At 42.7% G+C, this 17,886-nt stretch overlaps 1 protein-coding gene across 8 annotated transcripts in view; it reads right to left on the bottom strand.

Moving 5' to 3' along the window:
* RUNX1T1 (RUNX1 partner transcriptional co-repressor 1) overlaps positions 1-13,627 on the bottom strand; it is a 149,850-nt gene extending 136,223 nt beyond the window's left edge. For 2 of the 8 annotated variants that reach the window (XM_043483915.1, XM_043483920.1), the window contains exons 1-3: positions 13,416-13,541; positions 5,931-6,037; positions 5,599-5,742 (exon numbers count right to left, since the gene is read on the bottom strand). Coding sequence is in view for 1 of the 8 variants with exons in the window: in XM_043483916.1 (XP_043339851.1) it covers positions 13,416-13,443 (28 nt within the window). In the remaining 7 variants the exon portion in view is untranslated. The other 6 variants (XM_043483914.1, XM_043483911.1, XM_043483913.1 and 3 more) reach the window with 6 other exon arrangements.
* Between the last annotated feature and the right edge of the window lie 4,259 nt (positions 13,628-17,886).

The following is a 17,886-nucleotide window of genomic DNA, read 5'->3' as shown; positions in this document are numbered from 1 at the left end:
AAAAATGGTTTAAAGAGATCATTTTCTAAATTTCCAAGTGACTTGGGTCCCAACCTTGAGACTGTGGGGTGCCGGAAAAGCCCGGTAAACACTAAGGTGAGCCTTTAATCTCTCAGTCCTGGCCCCAGGCACCAAGTTCATCTTAGGTGAGGTAAGGGGCAAGTATACAGGCTGCTTTATTTGTGCAAGACCTACAATATTTTAGTTCCTTCTCATTCTCCTCCATCATTCACCTCTGAAAGGACTGTAGTCACAACTAAAATCTCAGACAATCATCTGAGATCCAGGATGGCCAGGAGAAAAATGACAGACTCCTCCCCACACCTCTTCTTTATAACGAACAGTGGGGAGCTGAGGACATTCTGCACTGATTCTATTTCCCAGAGATTTGCAGATTAGTAGTATCCCCAACTCAGAAATGAAAATATAATTTTTTTTTTTCATTTTCTTAACCATGGGAAATTCCTGAAAGCCTACTCGCAAAATGCTATGTAGACCTGCATAGATGAGAGCTGGGAAGACTCGTGATCAGAGTCTGCCCATCATTTGCTCCTGAAGCTGGAGTGCACCCGAGGCCACCCAGCAAGTCAGTGACCGAACTGGAAGGGGGACCTCAGTTTGCCTATGAGGGGAAGGCATACACAGGAGGTCCTTCGTTTTATAACAGAGTGCTTTATGCTACATAATCAGTTATAAGTTCAAGATGGTCCAGACTCCCTCTCCTCTTAGTTGTGACTAGGAAGTGGACCTGGCCAACTGGGAGATGCTGAGATCTGAGATGGAAAGGGACCAAACTGCCTGAGATGGGCCAAGCCTCAGGGCCTAAGACCACTGGCAGAAGACTGCTCTGGAGTGCTGAATGAGACCGACAGAGGGAGAGGTCCCAAGGCCATGCACCGCGGGAAGGTGGCATTCTGATGAGAGAACAGCACTTAGTCATGGAAAAACCTGCATCAGGAGGACGAGGATACAGAGTGCGTACGCGTGCTAAGTCGCTTCAGTCGTGTCCAACTCTGCAACACTGTGGACTGGAGCCTGGCAGGCTCCTCCGTCCATGGGATTCTCCAGGCAAGAATACTGGAGTGGGTTGCCAAGTCCTCCTCCAGGGGATCTTCCCAACTCAGGGATCACACCTGCATCTATTATGTCTGTCTCCTGCATTGGCAGATGGGTTCTTTACCACTAGCGCCCCCTGGGAAGAAGCATACAGAGTGGCAAACATTTGGGCATATCCTAGGATATCTGCTGGCCAGGAGCCTACTCTGATTCCTAGGTTGGGGGCAAGTGCAAATGTAAGGAAAACAGTGGATGTATAGATCATGACTACTAAAGAGCACATAAAGCCCAGTATTCAGAGAATATGTCTCTATTAGAACTTGGGAACAGAGCAGGTAATTAAATTTGGGGAACAAAAGGAAACCTCAGTTTTCCAAATTGGAGCAAAAGGTCAAACCAGAAGAGCAACTAAAGCTACCTTTAGAGTGATGGACCACATCTCTTTGAAATGAAGAAAGTGAAATGCTGGTTAATCATTTACTTAAAATCAGTGATGACACTGTACGTGAAGGTTAATGCCAGGCTCACAGTAGGTCTCTAATATTTGTCAGTTCCTCTACTTTCTCCCCAGACCAACAACTAGGTGGCAGCCCTCGAATGCCCAGAGCACCCTCAGAAGTAGTCTAAGCCCCGGGTGTTAAAAGATGAATGAATCCAGTGAACCACATTCCATAAGGCACTGGAAGGTGTTCAGATTGTTGGACACACGATAGGAAAGCTTTACATCTGTACTCTCCACAGTCACAAGAGACCCCATTCACCCAAGTACAGATTTGTCCTAGGGACCCTGGCCAATATGAAGCCCACAAAAACAAGCCCGTTTCATGAGTTCCATTATACAGATAACCTCCATTAGAGCTATCAAAGCAGGGGGATTTTAAGTAGGTCTCTCACAGTTACTGAAAATGTTAGTGGTTCTAAGCAAGACTGATGGTTTTAAGCATTTTAAAACAAGAGTGTCTCACCCCTTAAACCTCAACCACAGGGCATTACTTTCTCAGCGGTTCTGTATAAAAGTCTGAACATCACTTGATAAAGTATGAACATTCTGAAAAGAGTCACAGGAAGCTCTTCCCTGTTCATGTCATATAAGGTACTGAGGCTTCAACACAGAAACAATACCCTAGAAGATCATATACAAAATGATGGGGCTGTGTCTGTGAAATAAACTTTCTTCATTCATACGTGACTCAGGTGACATTTCTTGAGCCAAAGTGCTTGGCTCTATACCAGAGACTATACCCACCAAGGAATATACCTAGATCTCTGAAATTATGCGGGCAACAACATGCCACAACTGGGCTTCAAACTGGAAATTACATTCTTTATAAGAATTATTCTCAGTTGTACATGTGATCACAAGTATATACAATGCTGTTATTCAAACAACCTCTTCTTTTGATTGGTGTTTCAGAAGAAACACTGCATTTGTTAATATCAAATATGCTAATGTGTCACAGTGTCTGTTTTCCCTTGTATCCATTCTGAAGATATTCTGAGTTTATCTTTGAAGAGTGAGTGTATCTGGCAATTGAGGTGTGAAGGTACAAGCTATATAGCCTCTCATTGATCCAAAGCAGTGATCCTGTCTCACCCTAGACAAATTACTATACCACAAGTCCATCCAACTGCAATTGTGGATGGAGTCAATATTAAACCTGATCCAAATTTTATAGGTCCTCCTTCTACCTTAATTCTCTATGTCCAGTTTTACATGACTAGTATTGCCATTTATTTTCCTTCTGTAGGGATAAGTATTATTTTTATTATTGTTATGCATGTTAGAGTTCTTTTTAATTAATATTGAGTAATTTTTTTAACATGTCTTTCCTAGAAATGTCACTAGTAAAATGCATCCAATTTTTCTCTAATGTGGTGCTTTCCCTGTCCATAAAACTTATTTGATTAGCAGTACTATAGAAGCTAAAGCTTTTGTATGCAGGCACTCAAGCATAATTTAATCATTTTATTTAAGCATGAAAAAAATTATTCTGAAAGCCCTGTTAGGTAAAATATCCCTGATTAATTTAAACTTACATTTACAGGTATATTAAAGGTGAAATAAATCACAGAATGCCCAGTATGCAATGGAATAGTGTTAACTTTGGTATAATAGTCAGCAGTAAGTTAAAAATTGCAGTATTAGAGAATGTAAGGAATAACTATCTCAATTTAAGTAACTGCATTTAAACAGGTTACTTTAAAATAAATTTTGTTTTATGTGAAACCATTTTGTATTACAAGGATTTCCACCTATGAAAATCTCTTTCATAGTCAAACGAGATGAGGTCCTAATTGCATAATACCATTTATCTGCTGAGGATAAAAGTGCCAACAAATGAAAATGCACATTAGGCAAGAGATTGTCAGAATAGAAAATTGTCTTTTTTATTTTTTTAATTTTTTTTGTTTTTTTGTTTTTAAATAACCCACTCACATTAACAAAAGACTGCAGTAGCTTCCAAATTATAGGTTGTTATTTTTAGTGGAAGTAGTTCAATATTCATATTGGAGCAGATGTAGCAGTTTAACAAAACAGCTCTTCAAATCCTGCACAAATTGAAAACAGGAAAACTGATTGCATTTTCTCTTATCACTTTCCTTTTCTGAATTGACACTTTTGGCCTTCTGAAAATTTACACATGGCTTTCATCTCAACAGCACCTGCTGATCAAACAGAAACCTAACATTTTCATGAAAATGGTATAAAGGACTAGTTTTGTTCTAAATGTTGTAAAGAGCATCAGTTGCCTAACCTGATGACAATAACTGCTGGGTATAAGGCATATTCAATATAGTTTTATATTTTCACTAAACTTTAAAAAATACATTAAGTCCCTTCTGGTTTTTTCCATGTTCACTTTTCATACGATTCAAATTTCTTTGACTCAAGGTCTGCCTAAAACTTAGTTTTATTATGCAAAGACTATGCAAAACGTGTAAAAGGGTAGATCACACACAGAGTACTATTTTCTCTGTCACTGCTCAGAATACATGTTTATCTACACATACCGCTTTCTATTCAGTCACATGAATGTAAAATATACACATTCTGCTTTCATAGTCCACCCACAGGAAAAAGGAAAGTCAGACCCTATTTCTGAAGGGGACTTACACATTTCTTTAAACAGATACAGATTTAGCAGGTGCTTGAATATCCCCAACTGGAGAAAAATGGATGTCACCTGAGCACAAACTACCTAAATGATGTGACCAACCCATTCAATGTAAATATCTCTGGGAAGGTAAAGGTAAAGCTTGAAAATGGGTATTCTTATATGTAAAATACAAGGACTGATAGCTAAGTTGCTCCCCAGATTGTCAAATAAAAGTATATCACATATTTATCTGTGACACCTGATTCTAAGTAAAATTAAAGATGTCCCTAAGAAATGCTCTCTGTCAGCTCACTAGCAAAAGATCTCTACCCTTCTGAAGGATTCCAGGCTGTCTATTCCCATTCTGCCTGGGTGACAAGGTAACCCCAGGCAGAAATGACATACAGTAAATATATGTGCCACTCTGGCCAGTTGGACTGTGAATTTCAGTGTTTCATCATGCTCACTGAGGCAACAGCAAACCTGAAATGTCAATATGTTCAGTCAATGGAAGTGAAATAATGGGACTCTATTGTCTTACCCAATCGATCTGCTGTCAACAAGGAAACATGCCCCCCTGCCTTTAAACAAATTTTAATTAGGCTCTTAGTTACTGGATTATATTTACCTATGAAAATAGTTATCCTGACTATGTGTAGGAAGCAAAACAATTGTTTTTCCCACTTTTACCCATTTTAAAAACCTCCTAAAGTTGATACTATAATTTTTAAACACACTCAGAAGAGTGTATCAAACGTGTTTCAAATTAAACAGGTTGATTAAACATTTTAAAATTATTTTCATTTTAAACCAATTCCAAGGGGGGTAAAAACATCCCACGGTTTAAATTCAACATGCAAATCTACCTTACAGATTTGATTTTTGTTCCCTCTGGACCTAGTTGAAATCATACTATAAAATCAACTAATTCCACATTAAAAGTAGGTTTCATTTGCTCTTCTCACTCACCCAAGTACTACCATTAGCATCAATTCACCACCCATTCAAAACATGTCACACAGAACCAAACACAAATGATCAATTCCAAAAGCCTCAACCGATTTTGCTCAGTTTATCAATCCTACAAATAAGGGGTAAATGAAACTCTTGTTATAAGAAGGGAGACGGTGCTAAGGAGGGCAGGAGGTGGAGGTGAAAAGAATATAAGGCATTCAAGCCATTCCGATTTTCCCTTAAGTTCTACAGACTTTCAATGCAAAGAAGGGACAGAGTCTCACCTTAACATCAAAATAAAAAGGAACTAATCAAGTTGTTAAGCAGCTTCTTCTTTACCCCTCTTCATCCAAAGGCTTCAGCATCCCATCAATACCGTAATCCATTGTTCCCCCCCTTTATCCAGTCCCCTTTAAACCTATTCAGAATGGCAAAGAAAAAAAAAAAAACACGAAACCCAAGGAAAGATAAGGCCCTCCGGTAATCTCACCTCGGTGAGTCCTGTCTGGATAGCAGAGGTGATGGGAGATAGCGGCCAGGCCAGGGCTGATGCCTGCTCCTCACCCCACACAACAAAAGGCAGATTTCTCTTTCCTCCCTCTGCTAATCTTGAAATGTAAATTCTCTCCGCCAGCTAAGAGGAGCGACAGATAACATGGTACATCTTCACTTCTCCCGGTCTTATCGACTTCTGAATCGTTCGGGAAGGGGGAGAGGAAAAGAGAAAGGCCGCCTCCCCGCGCCCCCCTGCCTCCCGCCCCCCACCCCTCCCTCCTCCCGGCCCGCCCCCCGGCCCCCGGCCCCCCCGGCCGCCGAGATTACCTTCTGGCAAAGCAGCGCAGGAGAGGCGGCCGCCGCCGCGCAGGCAGCCCCCGGACCGCGGCTTTGTATTCATTAAACACACATCGGAGCTTATCAGAAGTCAGAGGCTTGTCGGGATGGCACATTGTGTGTGAGTGAGTGTGCGGGCGCGCGAGGGAGCCGAGCGGAGCCGGCGTGCATCGGGGTGATTACAATATCAGCAGGGCCCAGATGGAGGCAGGAAAATAAACAGAGGGTGCGTGTGAGACGGCGCGGGAGAGGCAGGGGAAGCGGGAGAGCGAGAGGGGACGGGAGACGCCGGCTGCCGCGAAGGAGAGGGACCGGCGGGGCGGGGGCGGGGGGCAAGGGGGGCGAGCGCGGGGCCCCCAGGCTGGCCGAGGCTGACCCGTCTCCCCCGAGTCCGTCCCCACCCGGAGAGAGAGCGGGGGGAATCCGGACTAGCAAACTGCCTTTTTCCCTTACTCCGGGGATGGCGGGGGGGAGCTGGGATGCTAACATTCCGGGAGCTTCTGTCAAGGTCAGAGGGGCATCCAGAGCCCGCTTTTTGCAGAAGCTTAACAACGAGGCAGTCACCGGGTGACCTCCATCCGGAGAGACCCAAGTTGCCCAGCAAACCCCGGGAGTCCTCACGGGCAGCGACACAGCCCTTCCCGATCGACCTCAAGTGGGAGTTCTCGTCCCTTTCTTGGCTGGCCCGGAGACTGGATTCCAGCCCCCTGCCCACATCCACAGAGACGGCTGTGGGGCGCATACCAACGCTGGCATCTCCCTGGGCTTGTCAAGGTGGTCCCAGCGGCACCGGGAGGAGACGCACTTGTGACTGGGAGCTACAGGTGACTCCCAGACACCTGCTGCACCCCCAGAAACTGTGCTGGCGGGGGGGGGGCGGGGGGGGCTCCTGGTGTGTACATCCGAGAGCCTATTTTGGAGGTGGGAATTTGAAATCGAGGCAATCAATCCCGGCTTGAGCTTGCCTCCACAGCTCTTCACCCCACCCCAAAGCCCGGGAATCAATCAGACACCAAGCCCGGAGCTAGCGCTCCTCCCAGTCCAGAGTGCCTCTTCCACCCCCATCAGGGTCTGCAGGGAGGTACACCTGAGTGGTCTCCTGGGAGCCCCCTTTCCCCTTTTAAATGCACCCATCAGCCAACGTGAACATCTGATCAGACCCTTAATGGAGTGCAAATAATGCAGCAAAGAAGGTTATTTTATTTGGGGGGGGGGGAGTATTTGGTCATGTTGCATTTCAAGGCACTGAAGCTTGGTTAAGAAGCTCATTCAGTATAAGGGGTGAGTTCAGAATAAAGAAGCCAATAAACTCCAGAACTGTTCCGGACATACACCGTAGCCCCTGCTGCAGTGAAACTTCAGACGGTAAAACAGTTTGAGCATGGGGGCTCGACAGTTTGGGGTGAGGGGAAATAAGGCTAGTGATTAGAGAAAAACACCAGCACCTGCAAGAGCCCTAGCAGCCGCCTGAGAGGAGACAAATCTGAAGACCTTAAGAAAATCAGGAGAGGCAGGGGTCACAAAGAGGGGGCCACAGCTGAGCCCCTGAACCACAACAGCAAACTGATGAATCAAGCACTCCCCTCCAAACCACTTGCTCAAAAAGTTTTATGAGCAGTGGATCCCCCGGCCCCCAAGCTCCCATCACCCCAAGAAAACAATTAAGGGAAACCTGATAGGTCAGGTAAAGTGCAAAAAGCTAGGCATTGGTGGAGGAAGGGCATGTGTGAAAAATCTTGTCATGCAATGAATGTCAGATGAAAAGGGCTCTGCCACAATCCACCAGTAAGCCAATCACGTGGAAAACCTCCCGGTATCGCTGAGAAGAGGAGGTACTACTTCCCCATAAATCTTCAAAAAGTGAGCAGGTTCAATAGTTATACAAGGGTGCAAGAAGAAGGAGGAGGCCATTTGGCAGGAAGTGTTCCCAAATCGAGTGCACTCTAAATGAGTGAAAATCTGTCATTCTTACATGTTTTAAATGTAACAGCAGATTTCTAGAGTATCATTATAGCTCTCATAAAGGGTCACCTTTCACTTTTTCTCTAGCTGCTATAGAAAACTGTATTCAGGATAACCAGGCACAACCATATATACCTGCCCCTTTAATACATCTTAGTCAGATCAGTTTGGACAAAGACTACAGACACACGTTTATAAATCCAATGCAACTCTAGGAAGTAAAAAATACAACTTACAAACGCCAACTGATTTTTCCATTACATGTGCTTTGAAAAAATGCTATTTATAAAACAAACAAAGCCCTACTACTTCCACAGAAAAGGCTTACATTTTTCTTTAAAAAGCATCCAGACACTGAAGGTATGAAGAAAACTGCACAAAAGCTTATCTGCCAATGTTCTTGTTTTGTGAAGGCATACTATTTCTATTACCTCCTTGTTTGTTCACTGACTTTTGGCTCACAGTTACAGAAAAGATCAACCAATTCTCAAATGGGAAGAATCCATGACTTTCTTCCAAAGCAAACACTTTGCTGCAAAGCTTTCAATTTAGAAAAAAGCAATATAATAATCAAGAAGTACAATCATAGAATAAGTGTACAACAGGAAGTGGTTTCTATAATCACAGCTGTCTTAAAGGCCAGGCTGGAGACTAGAAATCTTAATTTCAACTAGTTCTTCTCTTAATAATAGGTTACCTTCCTATAAAAGCAAGAAGTCCATCTGTCTCAAGCAGATAAGTTTTAAAGCATTAATTCAGATAAAAATCTAGCATTTTCTTTGAGTATGTGAATTCTAGTGTGCTATAATGTGAGAATTCCAACATATGACCATTATGGCATAATATCTCATTGCTCAGCTTGTCATTATTTCATTTGTAATTCTTATGTTAATTATGTTCATAATTACTATAAACAGATGTGGTAGAGATTCATGTGACCTTTTATTGCAGAATGAATTCCTCACTCATTTTGCTTTAATTTCTCATGTATGTGAAACTGAAATGCAAAAAAAAAAAAAAAGCTTTCTAATTTCCTAATGTTTTATATGTATAAGTTAAAACCTACCTTCTACTTCATCTGCATTTCAAAATACTAGAATGTTCTTAACATTTAAGCTGTTTTACACACATTTTAAAATTGCACACGGAATCTCACTGCTGCTTACTAAACTGTAGCTATGGATGCCAAACAAAGACTAGCATCCGTGTCTAAGTTGTTTGTCTTTCTTTTTTTTTTTTTTTTAATATCAAAGGTTAATGCAGCAGAATTGTGCTTCAAAACCAAGTGCCTAGCAGCTACATAGCAATTTATTCACTCATAACTCAACCATCACCCTCTTTACATAAAACACATTTACAATAAAATCAGTATGGATTTCATTAGCTGAAAACCTCCTCGAATTTCATTTCTTTGGCCCTAATCTATAATTAGTGTGGACAGACAGGTGCAAACCCTTCTCTTCTACAGATGGCTACTGGAAATGGTGCAAAGTAGCTCCTTCTGTTTAAACAACACAGAGATAACCTGCTCTGTCTTATCACTTACAATTACCTCCATTAAACTGAACTAATGTTTGCTTTAATAAAATGTTCACTGTTCTTTAAATATTATTTAGGAACTCTTATATTAATGGCTGTAAAAAAGTAAAGCTGGAACGTGTCTCTTTAGATAATAAAAAATAACTTATTCTGGATGAAATGTTCTCACTGATGGATAATATTCTAAGGTTCACAAAGGTATTTTAGTTGACTTAACATTTGTCAGTTATTTTGCATAAAAGGGTCAAATATGGTATTTTTAAAAGGCATCTTGGTGACAAATTATTTAACAAGTAAAGAAATTTAGAACTATGAAATGTTTAATTTCTTTATTATAGATTTTAACTTATTGTTGAACTCCTAAAATCCCAGATTGTTTTCAAAGGGTATTTTATGTTAACCTAATTTTATGTATTTGTTTAACTTCTGATGGATTCTGAAAGTTGTACGAAGGTATCATTTTAAGGCACATTTTAAAAATTAACCATGCATGCAAGTGCACTCTGTAAGCACATGGTTAAAAATAACACCATTGCATACTAAATAACATCTATAAAGACAGAGATCACTTCTCCCTGCTTCTGCTATCAATAAAGTCTGTGAATCACTAGATGATGAATAAGGTGTCCATAAAACAAAGAACTTTTAAACGTCCAAACATCAACAAATAGCTTTTCTCACTGAACTTACATAACTTACAGTAATAAGACTCCAGTAAAATGCAACTGAATCGTTTTTTTCACATGCAAATCCTGCAGGTGCCAATTTTTGAGACTGCTTTGCTATGAAGGGCTATGCTGCCTGCATAAAACCTCAGTGAAGAAGGGTTTGCATTCAGCGCCTGTCAGCTGATGTTCATATCAAAGAAGTGAGAAACACGATTTGACAGTGAAGAATGTCCTAACCTGACAACCACTGACCAGCATTCCTATTGGAAGCATTTCTTTCTCGTGATCCCTTTTCAATGTTGGGAAAAAAAGAAAAGTTTTTTTTTTTTTTTTTAACAATAAAATAAGCTTCTATTTTTATAATAAAATAAATGATAATGGCACCTTACATTTGTGTACTTCTTTACTATTTATGAAGTGTTCTTTCATCTGCAAATATTTATACTAACACCCTGGATGGAAGAATTCATTAAAATCTAGCATCAAGAACAATATTTTACTTTTCTTCAGAAAGGGAAAATTGTAAAAATATAAAGCTTCAATCTTGTAGCTGCAATATGTACTATCCTACCTTTTCCAGCAGCTTGCAACTTGATAGGGCAGTTTGCATTGTACTACAAGAATGTATCTTATTAGGAAAGCCCTTTTAAGGATCGTATTTAAATCAAATTATTAGCAGATATTAGTGAGCCACAGAGACTAAAGCTATAAAGGAAAATAGCATTTCAAAGATTTCTGGTCTGCTTTGAGCTGTCCAAACATTAAAGAAAAAAAATACACCATTTTTTTCCACTTCTTTTATTAGATATGAACTGGACACTGGAGAAACTCCATACTCAAACTCTCCCACTCAGTATTTAGCTTTTCAAATAAAGTGACTGCTGTCTAAATGGTTTACAAAAATTATGAATGCTTACACAAAGTCTTCTAACATAAAGTTCTTCTCTTAGTATGATCGTAGATAAAGTCAGCTTTTATACACCCAGAATGAGCCTGATTCCTTGATTATTTAGTGGAAATTCTTTCTTTTGAAAGAATAAGCCAAAGAAATGCTAAATACAGTACAGATAAAGCAATGTTAGACTTCAACTTCCTCAATATCCTTCCTGGCTGCAAAAGATGCCTAGGTCAAACACTGGGTGAGGCTGTCAGCTGTCCCTTTAAAAATAAGCACCCATAAAAAGAAAGAAAAGAGAAAGAAAATCAGACTGTCCCATGCATGCTACCTGAAAGCCCCTACAATGTTAAAACTAGAACTGACATGAAGAATAAACAATGGGGAAAGATCCAGAGAATTATGAATTTGCTTCTCTTTGTACACATCACATCTGACATAAGCATCTGGGTTTGGGCCAGGATGGTTCAACAAACAATTCTGTTTGTTCACCTTTTCTAAGGAACTGTATGACAGGAGTGACTGGCCACAACAGACTGCTCACATGGTCAAAGCAAAAGACTGCAAAAAACTAAAGAAGGCACGGGACACTACCGGTTTATCACTGAAAAGCTGATCAATTTGTATTCTAGCGAGTGTGGACTCACTGGGCACAGACCCAGTTTCACTCCCGTTCTATGCAAAGGGAGGGTTATGACAATAAAAGCCACTGAGTGCACTTAAAAATGGTACACATGTTTAAAGGCGGGGGGGGGGGGTCTGTAAAACAGATTTCAGTTCACACAGAGGGTAGAAAGAGAAAACGCCTTGGTCAGCAACCCAACCTTTACCAGGGGATAAATCAATTTGCAGCAGCTGTGGACAGCCATTTATATCAAGGCCCTGGGCAGATTAATTAAAGGGAGCGAAGTTAAAAATTCAAGGGGGCCCGGAGTGACATGAAGCACTCAAGGTGGTCTGGAGTGGCCTCCCCCCACAACTCCTGACCTTCACTCCCCGGCCCTGGACTCTGGGACTGGTCTTCAGGAGCTCCTCCGCGGGGGACACTGCCGATTCCTGAAAGTGACACTCTGGTGCCAGGCTGAGGCGGGTTTGGCTTTGAGATGCCCAGATCTTGAATAGCTATGCTCAAAAGATTTCAACCGCCAGGACGCTTTGCAAGGAATAAGGAAAACAAGGGCTGCAAGGCTCCCCAGCCAAATCCTCCAAACTTGAAAAGCGCGGGGGGGTGGGGGGGGGATGGGGCTATTTTTAGTAACAGTCTGGGTTCACGTCCTACTTCCTGGAATCTGTACTCAAACTTTTCCAAGGACTGACTGCCCTTACCCCACCCCAAACCTCATAGAAAGTTTCAAAAAAACAAACAAAACGGATGTAAGCGCCTTGTACCCACCGAATTGTCTTTCCTTAGGGGGGTCCTGGCCAGCGTCAGATCCGCCCAGGGAGAGGGGTCTGGGTGCACCGATCACCCCAGCCCTTTCAGTCCCCCAAAGAGAGCGCTGGGGCCGGGTAAACGAATTGCATCCCCGGGACGCAGCTCCCCGTCCGGGCTCCGCCAGGCGGGGGCTCCGCTGCCCAGCACAGGGCTCCCCACTCTGAAGAGGAGACGGGAGCCCCCATCGAGGCTGCGCAGGGAACCCCCAAAGGGCCGAGGCGCCGGAGCCCCCGGCGCGCTGAGGTCTGGGCCGCAGAGACGCTGCCCACCCAGCCGGGACGGCAAAGCCCCAAGCCCGTCGCGGATGGCAGACTCGGATCGGGAGACCCCAACTGGAGTTCGGGGTCGGGGGGCTTGGCCCGATCTCCGGGGGCTTCCCACCCGATCACCCCGCGAGCCCAAGAAGAAGACCAGGGCGAGTTCGCAGGGTGGCCACAAAGCGCCCGGGGACCGCGCTAAGGACCCCGACCGCAGTCGCCACCGGGGCTCAAAAGTTAAGATTCCTCCTCCTCTCCTGATCCCAGAGCTAAGTTTCCACCATTAAAAGAAGACTTTCCAGTTTAAAAAAATATTTTAAAAAAAAGGTGAGGGTCTAGGGCCACCTGCCACCCTCACCCTGGGTACCTTGCCCGGGGGTTCGGTCGCGGGCGGGTGGTGGGAATAAGTATGATCTTCCAGCTCTCATATCGACATGATGGAGAGAAAAGAAAACGGGGGGCAGCAGGGCGGAGAATCTGAGAGTGAAACGGCACCCCCGGCCGCCCCGTGAAGTTCAGTGTCACCGCAGCCGGCAGTGACTCGCGAGGCTCTTCTTCGCCCGGGTGCGTGGCTCTACCCTAGTTCAGCGACGGGGACAGCCCGGAGCCTCCCGGCCGAACAGCCCAAACGAAGGGGACGGTCATCAGAATGAGAATGAATAACAACCAGGGCACCCCCCACCCCGGTGCCCCGAGTCCCCGCCGCCCGCGGGCACTTACACTGCACAGGGCCGGAGAGTCCCACCATCCGCCACCCGCTCCGAGGTGCCAGGAGAACTTGCCGTCTTCTCGGCCGGCCCGCCGGGCGAGGGGCCGAGGGCGCGGCGCCTCTCCTGGCCCCCGAAGGGCCGGCGCGTCCAGGACCGCGGGCCCGCGCGCGCGCTCGCTGCGAGGCCGCCGGGCGCCAGTCACCGCGAGCCGCGGGGCGAGGAGCCCGGGGGTCGGGGCCGCCGGCCAGACACCGCCTCCACGCGGAGCAGCCCCGGACGCGCGGCGCGCCGCTCCTCCCTCCCTGCCTCCCGCCCCTTCCCTGCGGTCGCCGCGGCGGCAGACGAATGGGATGCGGGGCGCAGGGAAGCGCCCCCGTCCCGGGCGGCGTCTGCGTCGGCCTCGCGCGCCCTCGCTCACTCTCGAGGAAGGCGACGCGCGCGGGGCGGCGGGGCGGCCGCCGGGCAGCGGGGGCACCGCGCGCTGGGCGCCGAGAGCGCGCGCGCCCGCGCCCGGGGCGCCGTGGCCGCTCCCCGGGGCCGGGAGGAGGGCCCGCGGCAGCGCGGGGGGCGCGGGGGGCGCGGGCGGCGGGCGGGGGAGGCGGGGGACATCGGTGCCGTGCGGGGTCACGGGGTCAAGTGTAAGTTAACAATGGGCTGGCCCGGCCGGCCGGGGCGCGCGGGCGCGCGGGCCGCCTCTGTCCTGGCCTCGCCCTCTCCGGGGCAGGCTGGACGTGGGGCCGGCTCCCTAGTGATGCTTTCCCGGGGCCCCGGGCGCCCTGCAGTAACCCAAGACCACCACTTTCCCCGGCCATCTGGAGCGCTCCTGGCTGCCCTGCCTGCGTCTCATCACTGGCTGGAGACACAGCTCTGCGAGCCATCAAGCCCCGCTCAGATCTCCTCTCTCTTAATCCCCTTCTGTTAGCTGATTTCCAGACTGACTGTTTGCTTTCGCATTAGATAATAGCCTTAGAGAAAACAATTATCATTTTCTTTTTCCCTTTGTTTTTCTACTTCTCCCATAGTATGCCATGAAGAGGGGCCCCTTTTCTGTCTCACGGTGTTTGTTTGTTTGTTTTTATGGGTTGTATCCCCCCCTCCCCCAGACATTAATATCAATCCTGGGGGTGGGGGTGTCCCTGGAGAAAAAGATACGGTGAAAGAATTCCAGTTATTTCCAAAGTAAATAAATAATCTCGCAGTGAACAGAACTGACAGTTTGTTTGTACAGAGCAAAAGGGGCTTGGATAATAATGAAAATATTAATATGTAGGTCAAATATGATCAGATAATGGATGGCGATGATGAGTAAAATGAAATCTTTTACAATTATTATGGAACAGTGCCATGACTGCAAATGTTATTATATTTAGTGTAACAATTTGAAATCCTGCTCTGAACCATGTTTTTTTTTTTTCCCAACTGGCCTACATCAGTGCAACATATCCTGTGTGTGTTTCTAAATTTTGTCTTTACAAAGGAAAAGATGTTTAAGATAAAGTCAGAATGGGCCTGATGCAGGGGGAACTGATGAGACGTTGGTAGGTTTTATTCTTTTAAATGGTGCTTCAAATATTTAGTAGTAAGATCCCTTCCCCCATCTATTTAAACCCAGCTGGAGCTTCCAATTCTGAAGTCTTCTCAGATTCTACTAATTTTTTGCAATTCATTTTCAGAAAATACTCATTGTACATTCTGCCCTCTCTTTGGGACATTTGACTAATGAATTGTAATGGATTAATGAATTGTAATGTTAAGTCTTGATATTTGATGTTCTTAATTTGAATCTCAAATTTTGTCAAGTTGTACATTCTATAGTAGTTTCTACATTACAACTGTTTATTTTTTGCTCTCCTTAGCAGCATTAATTATCTTAAAATATAAAATTTTATGTATACTTTAACTGCGTTGTATAAGAAATTGTCAAAGCTTACTTGTATTTTCCTTAAAGAATCATGAACACTTTAATATTTAATTATTCTATTACTGTGTTATTTCTTCTATCCCAAAATTGAAAAGCAAGAATTTAGATACCAGGACTATACATTTATTCTTATTTAAAATTAATAAAATGAAATCTGAATCAGGAATGATTCTTGTGAAATAGTGTTATTTCTAAAATCATAAGGCTTAGAAATAAAGTAAATCAACAAGTTTTAGGATGTAAAAAAAATAGGGGGAGAAATAAAATATACATATTATGCTATATTTTTCTTCTTTCTGTAAATTGTGCCAAAGTAGGTGTGAAATTAGGATAGAAACATTAAACTTCAAAATCAATGGAAAACAACTTGCAGGAAATCAAAAACAGTTTTACATTTTCAGGCCATATTCACAACACAAAGGCATATATTTAAATCCTGTTTTATATGATTCTACAAAGCTTATGGGATTCTCCCTTTTGGTCATTCTTCTGTAAAAATGATAATCATTGTTCTACTTGTACTTCTTAAAAAATTCACAACATTTTCTACTCAGTTTGACTTCACATCAGATAGAATGTCACTAAATCTGAGAGTTTTTAAAAATTCTGATAAGAGCAGTTGAAGAATGTACATCCTGAGGCTGGTGTAGAGTGACTCAATATATTCCTTAATCCCACTTCCCACTCCCTTTAAAGGCCTGTGTCCTACAAATGGAGAACACATTTTTCTGTAGAGTTTATCCTTCTGTAATCTCCTGACTCCTCTATTTGGAGCAAATGGTAGCAAAAGAGACCAACTCAAGTGTGAGGTGATTCCTGAATTGTAAAATCTAGGAAAATAAAACGTTAAATGGAAAGGGAGGGGCTCATTCATAAGTGTGGTGGGAAGGTGTGAATTGCCTGAAAATGATACAAGTCCACAAAATATTTCCTTACCCTAGCCTTGGGGTGGGAAATACAGGTGACATTGTATTCATCATGCAGTAAATTAATCACTGATACATTAAAAAAATAGCTATCTAAAAGGAGACAGAAATTAGTATTGACTTTCTGCCACTCACAGGAGAAATCAGGTATCTCTACTTTCAGGACTTTCATTTTGTTGAACAACAAAAAAAAAAATCTTTAAAAAAATTTTTTTTAAAAATAGGCACCTACACATCCTAACAAAACCATTAAATTGAAAAATAAGATACTGAATAATACATTAAACTATAAAAACCCTTACTAGCAATTTTTTCTCACATTCTTAAATTTTTCTTATTGTAAAGGTATCAAGTTTTTTCAGCTTACAGGTTTTTTTCATTAATGTTACCTAAGACTGCTTTTTGTGTCTCCTTAAGCCAATCTTTAAAAAAAGCAGAATTTCCAACACAAATTTCAGATGAGTGCTTATTATCTTCTTTAGAGATATGTGATTCACCTCTCACAAACAGGAATTCCTGGACAAAATTTTAACGAGTTCTTAATTAACACTTTCAAAATTGCTTCTTACAGACATTAAAGTTTGAATGAGTCATAAGCTTAGATTTTTCTATATACTTTGAAAAAGTCTTCCTGTTTGCTTAGGTTGATGAAAAATCTTAATTATTCTTAATGAAAGTTATTGTATTTGTGAAAAAAATAGAATATGATAAAGGACAGGAAACAATGATCATGTTTTCATCAGTGAAGAACTTCACCGTATTTGTCACTTCTCTCGCTTTTGCTATGTAGTTTTATGTAGCTTACTTTTTGAGCTTTTTATGGACAAGTTTTATTCCAAATCTTTGCAACTTTGTTATTTAACTGGTTTAAGGTTTAATTTTAGAATATGGACAACAAAAGAATAACTTTTAGAGATCTTATTCTGTAAGTGTACAATGTAAATACAGTAGCTCTTAGGGACCTAAGATAATAAATAATTTTTTTAATAGAAATTTGCAAATTAAACTAAAATGACTCTGAGACTTCTCTGGCAATCCAGAGGTTAAGACTCAGTGGTTTCACTGCAGGGGGCATAGTTGCAATCCTGGGTTGGGAAGCTAAGATCCCACATGCTATGTGTCATGGCCAAAAAAAAAAAAAAGGCTCTCATCATACCTGCAAATAAACTGATTGGATTGGTGTAATTCAGCTGCAGATAGTCATATGTTTTTCTATGCTACTTTAAAGCCAGTTTGCATATAAAAAGCCAAAGTTGGAAAATTTCAATTACTTATTTAATTTCCAAAAGGAATTTTTTTCAAGTTTGGAGAGTTTTATAAAAGAATTCATATTAGTATTTCCTTAAGTAATAAGTTTTACTCTTTAAATATTTGTATTCCTCAGAGTTTGACACATTAAACTCTGCAGGATTGAATTTATTGCATAATATGAAACACACACGTGCTACATGACATACACAAATAAGTGTTTTTATACGCACAACTATCTGTAAGCTAGTAAATATCTCATGTGACATTTTATTGCTAATCCATGACAAATAATGATGCCAAAAAAAAAATCTTAGTTACTTGTTTTTAATTTACACTGAGTGTTTCCCACGTCCATCTTTGAAAGTTGATTTTTAAAATACTAT

The sequence above is a fragment of the Cervus canadensis genome, chromosome 12, assembly GCF_019320065.1.
Source record: "Cervus canadensis isolate Bull #8, Minnesota chromosome 12, ASM1932006v1, whole genome shotgun sequence".
NCBI classification, from domain to species: Eukaryota; Metazoa; Chordata; class Mammalia; order Artiodactyla; family Cervidae; genus Cervus; species Cervus canadensis.
The sequence above is the reverse complement of the archived record's forward strand: the minus strand, read 5'-3'. Positions and strand labels throughout refer to the sequence as shown.